This window comes from Dermacentor albipictus, chromosome 7 (assembly GCF_038994185.2).
Source record: "Dermacentor albipictus isolate Rhodes 1998 colony chromosome 7, USDA_Dalb.pri_finalv2, whole genome shotgun sequence".
Lineage (NCBI taxonomy): Eukaryota > Metazoa > Arthropoda > Arachnida > Ixodida > Ixodidae > Dermacentor > Dermacentor albipictus.
Window position 1 is genome coordinate 38,273,242 of NC_091827.1, and position 15,273 is coordinate 38,288,514.

At 43.0% G+C, this 15,273-nt stretch overlaps 2 protein-coding genes across 3 annotated transcripts in view; one reads left to right on the forward strand and one right to left on the reverse strand.

Annotated features, from left to right (window-relative positions):
• Positions 1–46: 46 nt before the first annotated feature.
• SecS (Sec synthetase) lies at positions 47–12,038 on the reverse strand. Its single transcript, XM_065436635.2, has 4 exons — positions 10,437–12,038; positions 8,933–8,956; positions 2,764–2,963; positions 47–273 (listed from the first exon to the last, which is right to left on the reverse strand). Exons 1-4 carry the CDS (start codon positions 11,813–11,815, stop codon positions 107–109), a joined length of 1,770 nt encoding a protein of 589 aa, XP_065292707.1. The 5' UTR covers positions 11,816–12,038; the 3' UTR covers positions 47–106.
• Positions 12,039–12,523: 485 nt separating this feature from the next.
• Positions 12,524–15,273, forward strand: part of LOC135905672 (tectonin beta-propeller repeat-containing protein 2) — a 47,643-nt gene continuing 44,893 nt past the window's right edge. The window contains exons 1-2 of one of the 2 annotated variants that reach the window (XM_065436631.2): positions 12,524–12,800; positions 13,401–13,745. In XM_065436631.2, coding sequence (XP_065292703.1) covers positions 13,437–13,745 — 309 coding nt within the window. In that variant the 5' untranslated portion in view covers positions 12,524–12,800; positions 13,401–13,436. The remainder of the gene's footprint in view (positions 12,801–13,400; positions 13,746–15,273) is intronic. The other variant, XM_065436632.2, reaches the window with a different exon arrangement.

Below are 15,273 nucleotides of genomic sequence, written 5' to 3' on the forward strand. Positions count from 1 at the left end.
TTGGCTTGTGTCGAAATAAATGTTGTACAGGAAGCACTTGGCCTCATTCATGACAAGATGATGTAGCATGTATTCACAAAGACTGCAACCCTATTATGCTGTAATGCTAAGCACTGGCTGGCTCATGTTCTTCCGTCTTTGTGGCTGCTTCCTTCTGTTCTCGAATCTTGGCCAGGTCCTCTTCAGTAAGGTGCTCCTTGGAAAGCTTGCCACGACCGAAATAAATAATCGTGCCGCTGTGGGCATTCTTTTGAGCTCCTGCAAGCATCTTTGCTGTAAAAGGCAATGAGGCAAAAGTAAGAAAGCGTTAGCCACGAAATACGATCATGAAGACATAACTTCAATGCAAATGCACACAGTGGTTTGTATGGCTGTGATAAGTTGGGAAGCTTCAGCTAGCGAGCTTCTATCTAAATGCATGGGAGTGGAGAAATTGTTTTGCATGGCATCCACTGCACCGATTTTGATGAAGTTTGTTGCATTTTAAAGAAGTTAGTCTAGCGACTGTAGAAAGGAAATATATTATTCAGATTGTGAATTTCGGAAAGACAAGCATCAAGTTTACACAACTCTGTAACTTGGCTATAAAAAAATATCAAGAGCAGATGGAATTGTGCTATACACGCTTTTGAAGTGTACCACTAATTTGCGAGCAGGACTTTTGCAGAATTATTGTAAGGCATTGTAACAGTTTCATGTAAGCTATAAACATGCATATCACACTTGTCCAGTTCAGATGCCCTAACAAGATTCAATAGGCTGTGTTGTCTGCTTTTGGTGCAGAGTTGTAAACTTTTCGCTTCATTTGACTTAGTTTTTTTTTAAGCTTGCCAATTTTTTGCACTTTTCATGAAACATTCTCAACGCACTAAATGAAAATTCTGCTCCTTGCAATCTGCAGAATTTAACTTTCCCTCTTATATGCAACAAATTTTATTTGAGTCAGTGAAGTGGTTGTCTGACGAGACAATTTCAGCATTTCACATATATTTAAATAGGGAAATAATCGCAGTTGACATTTAGCTAAAGCTTCCTATCAGAGGGACACTCAAGGAAAATTAGGCCGAGGTTATATTGAAAGATTAGGCCTCTGTAATGACAAATTCGTCAATTGGTAGTGAGAACGCTTTTCCAAGCGAAAAAGGAAGAAAAAATCTATGTGGCGCCATCTATTGTGGATCATGGTACCTCTCGTATGATGTCAGCACTGGCCAAATCGGAGAGCACGGCATAGAGAGAAGTCGAGTGGGGTTTGTATCAACCCATCCATTTTGACACAGACGGTTCAAATCAAGGAACAGCAGTGGTAATTTTCTACGTAATAAAGTGGTAGATTAGAATACAAAAAACAATGGTATACTTCTACACAAATAATCTGTCAATCTAGCTTGACTTAATATTTTGCTTTAGTGCAGTGCACGCAAATGCGTCTTGCACAAGGATAAGTTATCTAATGATGTCACATTAGTTGAGCTCCTAGGCGATTTATTCCACACTCTACTTCCGAATGAAAAGAGAGACTACTTAAAGTGATCAGCATTGCTGTTACACTCCTTGAGTTTCTGGTAATAAGTTGTGTGCAATTTATTTCTGATTTACTAAAGTATGTGGGATCTGCCCATTACATATGTTATGCACTAGCTCATTTTCTGTTGGGCACGACTGTAGCTTAAGAGGAAGCTTTAGCTCGGGCCCAACTCCGACGCGGCCTATTCAAATACATGTAAAAACGCAAAAACGTTTTTATGAGATAACCCCTGGACCGATTGTGATGAAATTTGTTGCATTTGAAAGAGAAAGTTAAATTCTAGTGACTGTTGGAAGCGGAATTTCGATTTAGAGCTTGAATTTTCTTAAAACGATTTTCAAATATTTGACCGTTTGAAAAAAATAGAAGCACGAAGTTTACAAATTCATAGCTCTGCATCAAGAACTGATATCGCGGTTCTGTAAACGGCATCCATTAGATCATTCAAAGCGGACAAATGCAATATGTCATTTTACATCTTACGTGAATTTGTTACGTTGGTTACAATGGTTTTGCAAAAGTTGTATTTCCCTATGAATAAATTTTTTATATTCATGCGTAACATATCAATTTTGTCCACTTTAGATGTACTATTAGATTCAATTCACAGAATTGTATTATCATTTTTAGTGGTTGAGTTACAGAGTCGTAAACTTCATAGTTTCGTTTTTTGAAAATTTTCAATTTTTGCCAATTTTCAATAAAAAATTGACGACCTAACTCGAAAATTCGAAACCAACAGTCACTAGATTTTAAGTTTTTCTTTTAAATGCAGCAAACCCCGTCAAATTTGGTGCAGTGGTTGCCGAGAAAAACGAATTCTCCTTTTACATGTATTTAGATAGGAGCACCCGAGCTAAAGCTTCCTCTTAAGTTCTCGAGTACAGCAATAGCTGAACAGCAACTGCGGCTATTGCAGTAGTTCAAAACTCTGGTGGTGTAACAACCACATTAGCTGTACAGGAGCTACAGCTATTGTGGTAGAACTGCAACATACGGAACAGCAGCTTTTGCTATAAGGAGCTATCGTGTCAGCTGAGTCACAGCGATAGCTGAGTACAGCTATTGCGGCAGTTTTGAATAAGCACAGCGACAGCTCAAAACCTACAGCTATCACTGAAGTTTTTCATGAACGTTTCATTGGGTTTTGAAATGCAATTACATGAATGATAATCATGACTGCAGAAGTTTCCCAAAATTTGTATGTGGGTTTAAGGGACAGCAGAGGTGCTTACGGTAGTCGATGGCTCCTTCTTCGGTTTTCGGTGCCCTGCGTTTGTAGATTACATAGAGCACCAACGCAAAGCCCTGCCATGCTGCAACAGCGTAAACAAAACTGAGCCGTCGCTTGACCTTCTCGTGGTCTGCGTACTCCAAAGAAGGGAACACCCGCCGTATTAAACGGTAGAATCTTTTACGCAAAAGCAGCATGCTTCTTTTGTTGTCAGTTCAAGAGGCTGTTCGTCCCCTGCAACACAAAATTTATACCAGGGTATTATATTCAGCCATATAAGTTCTGCCATAGGCTAAGCATTGATTGTTTATTTCCATGTTATTATACACAAGTCACAAACACTTGTCGGACCTGTAGCCAAAGGCTAGTTGAAGGTCCAATAAATATAAAAGAAATCCTAGCACAGCAAAGAATAAAGAAAGCAATACTAATTGTATATATAAGGTTCTTTATCATAAATTCACAAATCAACAAAAAGGAAGTCAATAGAACAAAAGGTAAGATACATCAGAGTATGAAAGAACAATGTTAAGGGGCATAATTCAAATACAGGAAAATAGTTATCTCAATTTCGTTGTGCACTACAATGTGAATATCTTTTAAATATCCCACAAAAATGTGAAACAATTGTCAGTTAGTACTGAACTGATTGATAAAACGTTTTAATTACAATACATACATAATGAGCAAAACCAGAGCAATATGATATTTTAATACATACTAAAACAACACAATTATGTGATGCTAATTGCATAAAATACACAGCAAATATTCTATTAGATATAATTGTTTTTCCTTTCTGCAGACCTGTCAAGGAATTCATAATTACTCCGTCTTTAACAAAGAAAGAAAATATTTTTTCATGGCATTAGGAAACCTCAAAGAATTAATGATTCCCACTGGAAGTCTTTTCCAGGTTCTAATTCCTGTGAACCGTAGCATATTCTCTCCGTATACATTGCTACATAGTGCGAGGTTAAAATCACCTGCAGTCATTTCTTGTACAATGTGACGACAAGTAAAATATGGGTAAGTTGAATGGGTGGTTGAATCTAGCAACCCTACAAACAATGAAATGCTCTGCTGACGTAAGTAGTCGAATGTTAATATTTGATATTGATGGAATAATGTGGCCGTGTGATCGTAATACTTGGAATGAGACATAATTCTAATTGTGCGTTTTCAGAGCTTGATAACTGGATTTAATATGGTTTTATACGCTCATCCCCACGAGCCGATGCAATACCTCAGGTGACTTTCCATGAAAGCAAAATACATTAGTCGTAAAGCTGAGGTGTCAAAGTACTCGCAGACTAGACTTAGGCCGTGGCAACCGCATGCTAATCTAGAGCAGACACTGTTTATATGATCTTCCCATTGCAGGTTTTTATCAAAAATTACTCCAAGGTATCTGTAAGAACTTGTCTATTCCAATAAAATGTTATATGTATATTTACACATGTATTATCTACTAATTTGAAGCGTGCCTGAAAAACAATATATTTTGTTATCTTTGTGTTAATTTGTTACCTAAAAACCAGTCTGACATTCTTTAACTCTAGATTTACCTCGTGGCTAAGTTCTGCAATATTATGCGTATTTACTATAATGCATGGATCATCTGCGTACATCAATATTTCTACAGAGTCGATTATTTGTTGCAGGTCATTTACATACAAGGAAAAAAAGAAGGGGACCTAATACGGAGCCCTGTGGGACTCCAGTAATGATATATTGTTTTGAAGAAGTTATTGATTTTCATGACCCGAGATCAATCTTTCATATAACTTGATAAGAAGTCGAAAACTTTGCTTCAAAACCCACAATGCTTTAGTTTGTCCAGTGATATGCAATGATCCATTGTATCGAATGCTTTCCTTAAATCTAAAAAGATGACAGCTACTAGTTTATTTACTTGTAAAGCTATATTTTGAGCTCTTGAGAAATGAGGTCTAAAGCGGTGTTGCTGATGGCAAAGTACATTGTACTTATCAAGGAATTTTTTGATCTGATTCAATATAATTTTGTCAAAAACAGTATTAATTATGGGATTGGCCTAACAATTTGAAGGGTCAGACGATCCGGATCACCTTTTTTATGGATTGTAGTGACTTTGGCAATTTTTAGGGGAATTTGCGTACTTTGCTTGTGTAATAGAATGATTGAACATGTGACACAAAACTGGGCCTAGGATATCAATATTTTTCTTAAAAGCAACCTTACAGAAATGCCATCAGGCCCTGACGCTTTATTATTAGGTGTATTTAATATGTTTGAAATGACCTCATTAAGTTCTATCTCACCTAGGATAAATGAATTTACTGCTGGATTTGGAGCAGAAAGAGCTTCACTATTTAGTTGTGGTAGCTGAGCGGCTAGCGCTGGGCCTAAAGTAGTGCAATACGTGTTGGAAGTCTTCAACAGTGTCTGCATCGATAGAGGGAGGATGAACACTCTTTTTAGACTTTGTACCTATAACCTCATTTACTATTCACCACAGTTGTTTCGAATCACCGGCAGCTTGACCGATACGTTGTGAATTAAGATGTGTCTTTCAGACTCTCATCATGGACACCGCTTTGTTGCGAAATGTCCTGCACTGTCCTAAGTAGTAAGAATTACTCCTATTGTGTCGTCATCCATAGACAGATAGGCTGATTGTAAGAACTTCGAGTATATGTACTGCTACATTCAGTTATCAAATTGCTAATTGAGCTGAATAAGTTGGAAAACTCTATGTGTACGTCATCATTGTACATTTGCTCAAAGTTGGCTTCCATGATTTTATCTCTAAACTTCTTATAATTTTATGTAGTTATAAGCCTCCCATCAGCTTGTAATGGCTTGAGATTTTGGCTGTTAAATTCCCTGAATATAAGCAAACGGTCTGGAAGAGGTAGACTGTACACTCCGCTAACAATTCCAGACTTGATATTCGTCAATGCATGATCAATTAGAGTAGGCGTAGTGCTTATTATACGTGTCGGGGGACACATTAAATTTCGGAAATTGAACAATTTAAGGAGGTAAGAATAATCATTGTGAATTGGATGAAGTACATCAATATTCACGTTACCAACGATTACAACCTGCGTAGCTTGGTAGTTTTGTAAGCTAGGTAAAATTGATTTCATTTCATTGAGAAAACTGCCAAGGGTCACGTTGGGAGGTCGATAGACTACGCCTGCAATATTACCAGTATCTGTTTTCACGAACATCATTTCAATATCGCTGGATGAAAACGTAATCGCAGACGGTATAGTAAAACCGAGATTATTTTTCACAAAAAGGGCTACACCACCCCCTCGGTAATGCGACTAACTAACCTGATTGTAGCTATGTCCTTTGCATCAGGCAGGCACTTGGCTATTGATCAGTTGGCTATAACCACAACTACAACTTTGTTGTGTTCTGAACTACAAAAATAGCTGAACAGCAACAACAGGTATCACAGTACTTCTGAACAACTAAAGTGGCAGCTGAAGTGCAGGTTTGGGCAAAACTATTCTGGGTTTTGAAAAGTGACCGACTGAAACCTCATCTCTCACTCGTAGCCTCCAGCCACCTGTTAAAGCTAATAGCCTCGAGGATAATGAAAGTAGCATCATTTATTGTTGACCTCCCTCACCACCCCTCAAGAGTGCTTCGTGCCTGCAATCATGTGACAGCGAGTGTCAGGTTGGATGTCTACGTGTCCCTTGTACTTGCTGATTGGCGCGCAGGTCAGCTTAACTCATTCCTTACTACAACTGTAGAAATTGATCAATTCGACTGACAGTTTTTCTAGTTGTTAAACACTTCCATTGGAATTCTTCTAGTAACATGTACCGTCTGAAATGACCATTTAATTGAAACTATTTGTCATATTTGACAATTATTGTCAAATTGGAAGTCTGGAAAAATAAAACTTCAACTGGAGGTATCAACGAAACTAGCCTCCAGTGCTCCTAGCACTTCTTTAATAAGAAGATACAAAATTTGTGCTTTGGTCGACTCGGCAACATCATTCTTAAATGACAGCAATAGTGAAGCTAAAGCTGCTGCTTTTGGGTTGTCAATTTCCCAACGGGACACACAGGCTGTTTTAGCAATGTCTCAAACAACGGTATAGACTCATGAGTATGTTATTTTGATAGCTGTGTTTGTCCAATATAAAGTGCAACTTTGTTTTTCACACTGTGGGTCGGTTTTATCCATCAGCACTTTGACAGCTTATGGACTATTACAAGCGATCCATCCGGTCATGTGGGGTTTTTACTCGCACAAGAGCATGCACTCGATTTCTGACCGACTTTCGACCGAAGTGTCACTAGCTCTCTAATCTCTTACGTATTAAACACTGCCTGTGCAAGTGCTCTTATTCATTACTGTACAATATTGTGCAACAGTTCACATTACTGTACATGAACTATGCACAACATGTGGAGGCTCCAGCACCAGTTGAACACAAACTATACTTGCGGACAACTTTCTGTTGCAATGAAAGGGAAGCTACGGGCGCATGTGTTAACATGTGTTACGGCACCAAGTAGTGTGCCATCGTTTGACAGTGCTTTTGGTCGCTCAGAACAGACGCTGAATCGACGCAGCTTCCCGTGCGACAGTTTCGCGTTTATGCAAACTAGGAAGGGAAAAGCCGCAAAATCGGCAAGCTTTTACATTCAGTGGTGCGTTTTATCTCATGTAACTGTTGCTAGTAGGGTGTTTGTGTTTTCTCTTCCCCAGCTCAAACTAACATGGATGAAAACATGGGAGGCTCTTCAGAAGCGCTCACTTGTGCCTGCTTTGCCTCTGCAGCTTTCCCTTCATTGCCGCAGAAAGTTGTCCGCAAGTATAGACCACCTCGCATACACACAGAAGCTGGTCAATTTGCAATAATCAAGTACGAGGAGGTTTTTGCATGCTTCCTGACCTGACAACCATTGCTCGCAGAGCCTAAAGAATGCAGTAAAGAATGAACTAGGTGCTTGCTGCAATGAGTAAAAACAAATGTTTCCTGCCACAATAGGAACTTACCCATTTTCACATTTCTGAAGCTACTACTTCCTCCATAGCATGGGCATCACCATGGCTAGTATTGGGGTGAACAAATCTTTAATAATTTTTTTTTGTGATCTGACTTATAAATGTTTGAAACTAGGAACCAGGTGCATATTTTGTATACTTCAGTTTTTTTTTTATTTGCAGTAGCTGTACTAAAAAAAGCAGATAACTTTCATTTATGCTCCTTGAGGTGCTTCCTTGAAGTTTCACACAATTCTCAAGACTTGTCTGAGCAGTTATTACTGCTACTCATCCATCCAGAACGCCAGTGATCAGGCAGTAATTCTGGGTATTGCAGTATAGGTTGCGACTGCTACATCTTGACATAAATGTTAGTGTTAAAGGACTGAAAATTAGCACATTTCTAGCATAACGAAAGCAGTGGTCATAAGGCACACAGTGAGTCCTACCTAAAGCATAATGTGTAGTAGTGACACTGAAGAGATACACTGAACTAGTTTAGACAGATAGGGCATTCCTTCAAAATACGAGTTTCGTTAATTTCGCAGTAATCGGTTCATTGTTAGAAGAGAAAACGAAAGTCAGTTTCATTTCTTTAGCGGCAAAACAAAAGTGAATGCACGTTGGTGTAATGTCCCAGATTTCAAAAGCATTTCTCATATTTGGCCAGTCGTGGCCGAATTAGTGTTTCTGAAACTAATCTCAGTCTGGCTTTGCTTCCTATAGAACACATTGTAGTCTACCTTTGCTTACAGAATGTTAATTAGGTTAGAGCAAATGCCATCAAAATCCATGACGTAATGGCAAGTATGGGAACTTCCAGGTCACCTGTCTTCAGCCTTTAAGTCTTTTCTGGCTTAGCAAGCCTCTTTTCATGGCACGAGTGGCTTTTGCAGTATTTCAGGAGGGTGACTTAATAATACAGCTGGAACTATGCTTTTTTTTCAGGTTTCCTTTAATCTCCCGGGACCCAGAGGTAGCTTGAAGGCATAATCATTTTGCAAGCTGATCTTTATTACTGACTGGCACCAATCTTTTTGTTTAAATAAGCTGGTTGGATGCCAGAAGCAGGACCCTTATATATGTGGGCAAAATGAGCATCTCGTCATGTTCGATATGGTGAGATCAGCTTTTCTTTGCCCAAAACACACAAATCATGATGCAACGTTGTGTGGCGAGCTGCCATGTTTCTTCTGCATCCTGGATTTTTATCTTGTTTTGCGGTATTCAACACACACTTCGTGGTTGCTTTTCATCATCTGTGACAACACCATGGCTTATGTCAAATTACAAATTAGTGTCAATTTTCTTGGAGGCTGGTGGCAAGAATATGACTAAACAATTTCTGCAAGCATGCTCATGTTTGGCGTGAATACGTCACATAACAGATTCCAAGTTAGCCTTCAAAAGCACGGAATTCACTGAAATGTAATCACGAGTGGCAACATGGTGCAAACAGCAGATGACATTAGCGCTCCACACGAATGATCTCAAGTGCCTACCTGACATAGACACTTTCTGGGACCAAATAAATTTCTTAAGGGGCCCTCATAAGGTTTGGGCATATCATCAGCGTGTAGGTCACGCATTGAATGTTGTCTCTTCAAAGTATCAAACTGCTGCATAAAGCAGATATCATCATCATGTATAACCGAAATTTCTGGTGAGGCCTGGCAAGAAATCCTTTGGGGCTGCTTTCAACAATGTGACAATTTTTTAATGACAGGTGAAACACATACTGAAATATCAAATCACTTATGTGATACCAGAATTTGGTGAGAGGAAAAAAAAAAGCTGTTCAAAAGTATATTTATTAAAACAAAAATGTTGATGGATATGTATCACATGATGCAAGGCATCACATACTCTATATTAACTACAACAATGCAACAATAAAACCCGCTTTCCGGCTCAAACTGCTTACCACAGTAAGGTAGTACTCTCAGTGCCTTTTCTTTAGCTCAATTTCTTGATTTTTGTACTGCAGAGTTGAAACAGGCCTTCCAAAAGGATTACTTTTTCCACATTACAGCCAGTGATGGACAATTCACTAGAAATGGCTTTCCAGTAGCCAGTGGCAACAAAAAATAGGCCCTGAGTCGTTGCAGCTTCGAAAATTTATAACATCTCCCATGAGTAACACACACAAAATTTTACATTTGTCTGCAACTGAGCTATTGCAGATGCTGCCACAGTTGCGATAAATGTACGATACGTTGTTGTGGAGGCGACTAGAGGATAGAAATTTTTGCTTTTGTCTACACGAATACACTGATATAAATGCAGCATGCTTGACTGTACACAGCTGTTAACAGCAACTAAAGATAGCAGTACTTAAAAGCAACTGACAACAAACTTTCCACATCTGACGACCACGAACACTGCGATTATAACCATTGGTGGTCATTCAATCACTCTGAAAGAGACTACATTTTGCTTCAAGTCAAAACGTTCGCCAGTTGGCCAGCAATTTCTGCGCGACGCTTGATTGAAAGCATGAGACATACTTTGAAGTTGGCCCGCATAACCACGAAAAATGCCATCGACGTCAAGGGCTTCACCGGAGTCAACATTCTCAATGACGCATTTGAGGACGGCCTTTGCAGAAGCACAAACTAACAGTCAAATCTGACTTCGGTACGGTCACATTCGCCCTTCCGGCTACTACACGCTTTGGTCAGTACCTTGTCCAGCTTTTGCACAAACACGTCCACTTCTTCCTTTTGCAGGCCCAGGGCAGAGGCCGCCGTCAGGTAAGAAGACGGGTAGCAGTTGGAGTGCGAACCCCAATTCTGGAACGTCCAGTCGCCCACTTTTTTCGGTTCCGTTCGGTCCGTGGGCACGGCCCTAGCGCCAGAAACGAGACGGGTGAACAGCATGGCCCCGATGCCCGTCACGGCGTCGGCGTCCCCAGCCGGGACGGTCATGGCCATCGAAATCCGGTTGCTGGGCGTGCGCAGGACCCTCTGACCGTGCTTTTCGGCCACCTTGGCGAGACTCTCCTGCAGGTATTTGAACATGCCGCGCCGTTCGTCGCGCAGCCTCATGTAACCGGACAGGCCGAGCGAAAGCAAGGTGATGAACACGTCCATAGTGGGGGCAGCCGAGGCGCGACCGGGGTACGTCTGCGCGATGCCGTCGACGAGCGCCTTGTCGAAGCCCGCCACGACGCCGCCACCGACGGGAACCAGGAAGTTCTTGTCCGTGCTCTGCACGAACGCGTCGAGGCGACCGACGCGCGACGCCTGCTGGATGAGGTGCATGCACTTCGTGCACTGGACGCCGTACGCGTTGTTCACGAGGTGCGGCACGTCGAACTCGGCGCACAGCTGCGCCACCTGCTCGAGGCTGTCCGGCGCGCGGGGCGCGAAGCATGACGTCGTCGTGAGGACGCACGCGACCGACTTCGGTCCGAGCTCGCGGAGCTTGGCGCGCATGGCCGCGATGTCCGTCTGCAACTCGTCGCCGAGTTGCAGAAGCTCGACGACGACCGGCTCGAAGCCCGCGGTGAGGATCGACTTGAAGCACGACTTCTGGTCGATCCTGGACCAGACGACGTAGCGCGCCTGCGGACGCTGCCTCCGGAAGGCGAGCATGCAGAGGGACAGGCACATGCCGGTCGCCATGGGAACGATGAAGCACGACTTGGCAGCGGGCACGCCGGCCGCCTGAAGCATGTGAAGCAGCATGGAGTTTGTCAGCTTGTTCATGAGGCTCGAGCCGGCCGCCTTCGGCTGCGTTTCGCAGATGTCGCCGGAGCGGCCGATGCCGTGGCCCATGCGGTAGTGGCGGCGGCTGACCAGAGTCGACGCGATGCGAGCTTCGCGTTCGCCGACGCCGGAGTTTCCGATGAAGTTGTTGCTGTCCATCATCGAGAGCTGATGGAGCATGAGCTCGATGGTGGCATCGTCCCAGCCGTCGTCGGGGATGCGACCCTGCTCGAGCAACTGCGATACCTTGGATTCGTGCGCGCCGATGGCTTGTCCGGCCTGTACGACGTACGACGGCTTGACGTACTTCTTGGCCAAGGCTATGTTGCCCGGATTCATGGCGGTTCGTTCAGAACGGACTCGGAGCGTTCAAAAAGCACGCAAAGACGGGGAACGAAACGTTTTTCCTGCTCACTCTGCAACTCCGGCCAGTCATTCACCAAACACCGGCTTAAAAGCGGATAGAAAGACAGAAAGGAGGAAGGTTGCAAGTTTCGTATTCGTGACGCGACCGCCAAGAAGCCGATAACGGCGATCGCCGTAGAAAGCGGCTACGCTAGACGAGAAGCAGGCAAACGGACAAGCAATAAAATAACAAAGCGAAAACCAACAGCAGTAGTAAAAGATCGTGGTCTCAACGTGCTCTTACCGTCGGCGGTGTGGGACGTAGGCGAAAAGTACTTTACCCGCGTTCGCCTTCAACAGGCTGTCGTTGTCGAGGCCATCACTCCGATAGTCCTAGAACAACAAATATTCGGGATTAAGGAAGAATTTCGCCACTCGTTTAACGAACTAAATGAAATAATTAGCGGCTGAAAGCCTACGCTCAGTTGCAGACGCACTGCGTGCGGAAGTACCTACACAACTTCCGGTTATGTCAGTTTCGTAGCCACTTGTTGCTTCTCAACAAAACGTTGCTTCTAAACAAGTTTGTTTCTAAAAAAATCGCTGTCGACAGCTATTTGTGCGTAGCAAGAACTTGTGTATGAGCCAAATTTTTTTCTGTTTAGCTTCACGTTGTAAAACAATGACGTTAGTCATTCAATAGGGGGCGCGTACGTCGCTTCCGATGCTTGTCGGGAGGAGTTTTGTTTTGACGGTGGGTCGTGATCGGGATAACCAAAGAGCGAAGCTTCTAGTTCCGTGTCTCGATTGTGCCTCCCTTTCCGCGTAACAGCGTACGTTCACACCGAGGCAAGCGGATCCATCCGTCCAAGTGTGCGTCACCTTTCGTCGGAAGAAGACACCTCCGCTTTTTACGCGTCGCACGACACATTGATCGACGACGTAAAACCGGTGGTCCCGACAGAAAAAGAAGAAACACGTAAGTATAGTGATTTCTGCGCCTTCTAAAAGCACAATCGCCCGTAATTGCTTGGTGTCAATACACAGCTAGGGCTGTTATAATGACAGATCTATGGTCGTAACGACATGCCAGAAGAGACTGCTCGGAAAAGTAATTCCGCGCTCAGTTGTCAGTTTCGACAAGAAGCCTGCTGCCGCAGAACGTGTAGTACATCGACCGTCGTCGTTTTGACAGACCTTGTCACGTACACAGAACTCTTTACGCAAGGCATCTGTGGGTGCGTGTCCGCGAGGTTACATACAAGAGCTGCGACAGACATGTGTAGCTGCGCCCGCTACGATAGCAGCGCGGTTCAGATGAAACTCGCCTTCCTAACTTGTGCGTAACGTTGGCTCGTCAGCGGTTTCCCCCCTTTGCTATGACAGCGTCAACGCAAATAGAACACGTACCGCAGAGATAACATTCCTATCACCCGTTCGGCTTGATTGCCGTGTTTGAAGCTTGGGGTGGAGATGACCGGATCAGTAGCTCGCGCACGGTTATCGATGTTAGGTCGGGGCCATTGTTGGCCGGCCACATTTTGTTATCGATCATTGTATACATCTCTCCCGCCCGTAGATGAACACCGCGGTACCATGCTGACGGCGAACGCCGATGGAGCTCCCATCCCCAGACGCTGCGCAAACAAGCGCGGAGTCAGCTAGCGGCGATGGCTTAGCGCGAAACGGCCTGGCCAAGATGCCGGCGAACGAGCGGACCTTTCCGGTGTTCCTGAAGGAGTTCGCGCCCCTGACCCACCTTTTGAGCCAGATACCGCAGCACGCGCAGAGGGGCCTCAGCAAGGTTGACGTCAAGTTGACATGCCTGGACGTCGTAGCCGAGTACGTCGCCATCGGCTCCAACGTCGGGGTCGTTTTCCTCTTCGACCGGACCAAGAGCACAGTGACGAGACTAAAATGCGCAGTAAGTGATGACACTGGTCTGGTCTGTGCCACCGAGTAAAACTGTTAACAGGCCCTGGCTTTGACGCGGCTGCTGGTGATCGTTGTCACCAGGCACCGTTCGTAAATGTAGCGATGAATTAAGGCTTTTTAATTCAGGGTCTGCATTCTTGACCAATCGCTTTTAGAAATATGATGTTCAGTGCACATTTGTTGGCAAAGACAGCAGACCCATTGCTGCGATGATGGATGTTGCATCACTGGTCAGTATTTCACGTCATGTTACAATGCTGCATGTTACATAACATAAACACGAAACTATACGAAACTATCCATGAAATTGGTCGACAAAGGATACGGCCCCCGATGTCAGTTGGAATGCACAGCACACATTTCCTGATGCTCTTGCATTAGGCATCAGCAAACATACATCACAACCATGATCACTTGTTGCTAGTAGAAAAAAATCTTGACTGTCTTGGCAAATGTTTACACTCTAACTATTCGTTGTCGTTAATGAAAATCGTCTCGGCAGGTGTAGTGATAGAGGGGCTGAACTGTGAGTGAATGCACAACACACAAATCTCAATGTTCTTGCATTGAGCAGGAAAAAACACTCATCATAACCATGGCAACTAATTGTTGCTAGTTGTGAAAAATTTAATTAGCAGTGTTGGTGAATGTTTGCATTGCAACTGCTTATTGATGCTAATGAAAAACCTTGTGGCAGATGTAGTGATAGAATGGCCTAGTGAGCCGAGTTTTGACTCCATCTCCTCCTGATGCCTCTTCCACAGTAAAATTAACACACTGACTTTGAAATGTTTTTTGGTAGTTGTGCCATATGGTGATGACCTTGAAAATTCACATCATCCATAACTGAGTCAACGGTCTAATCATGCTGTTGCCTCTTGAGAAAATTGACGTCAATTAAAACGCAAAACCGTTATACTGCTACTGACAATGAAAAGCATGGCTAAAGCACATTTGAAATGCCACTAGATGAACCAGGATGCTGCATCGATGTATCGACCTTCCACGTAAGGTTATGTCTTCATCCAGCTATTTAGGTAAATAAAAGAGAATTTTATTGTTTTGTCAACTTACAAAAAGGTGCTGCTTTGTACATTTAATGGTTGTATTTGAGCGGACCATGGGTTTTCAATGCTTATAATGTATCTGTCATTAATAAGAACTTTTTTAAAAACTGCCATTGTATAATTTGAATCATTGTAGGACTTAGAAGGCAGGGAGGGGAACATAACGTCTGATATATGCATTGCGAAATTTTTTTTTATATGCAACATTAGAGTTCAGCAATGCTAGAGATGACATGCAACAAAAGCTTGAGGACCTTAGCTGTCTAAGTACGAGAATAGGTGAAGTTTAATGTGCAGCAGACTAAGGTAGTGTTCGATAGCCCAGCAAGAGAACGAGAATTCGTAATTGGCAGCCAGCCTCTAGAATCTGTGCAAGAGTGCCATATCATGAGAAGGAACTTTACAGAAAAATAAAAATGATTTGGGCATATAGGTACAGGCTTTTCCAAG

Bases quoted from the DNA above. Each gene is read 5' to 3' on its own strand.
- SecS (XM_065436635.2), bottom strand. From the start codon at position 11,815: ATGAATCCGGGCAACATAGCCTTGGCCAAGAAGTACGTCAAGCCGTCG. The intron at 8,957-10,436 runs GTGTAGTAGCCG...AGGATGCAGAAG, and splicing joins GACAAGGTACTGACCAAAGC to AAACATGGCAGCTCGCCACA. The intron at 274-2,763 runs GTAAGCACCTCT...TGCCTTTTACAG, and splicing joins AGAAGGAGCCATCGACTACC to CAAAGATGCTTGCAGGAGCT.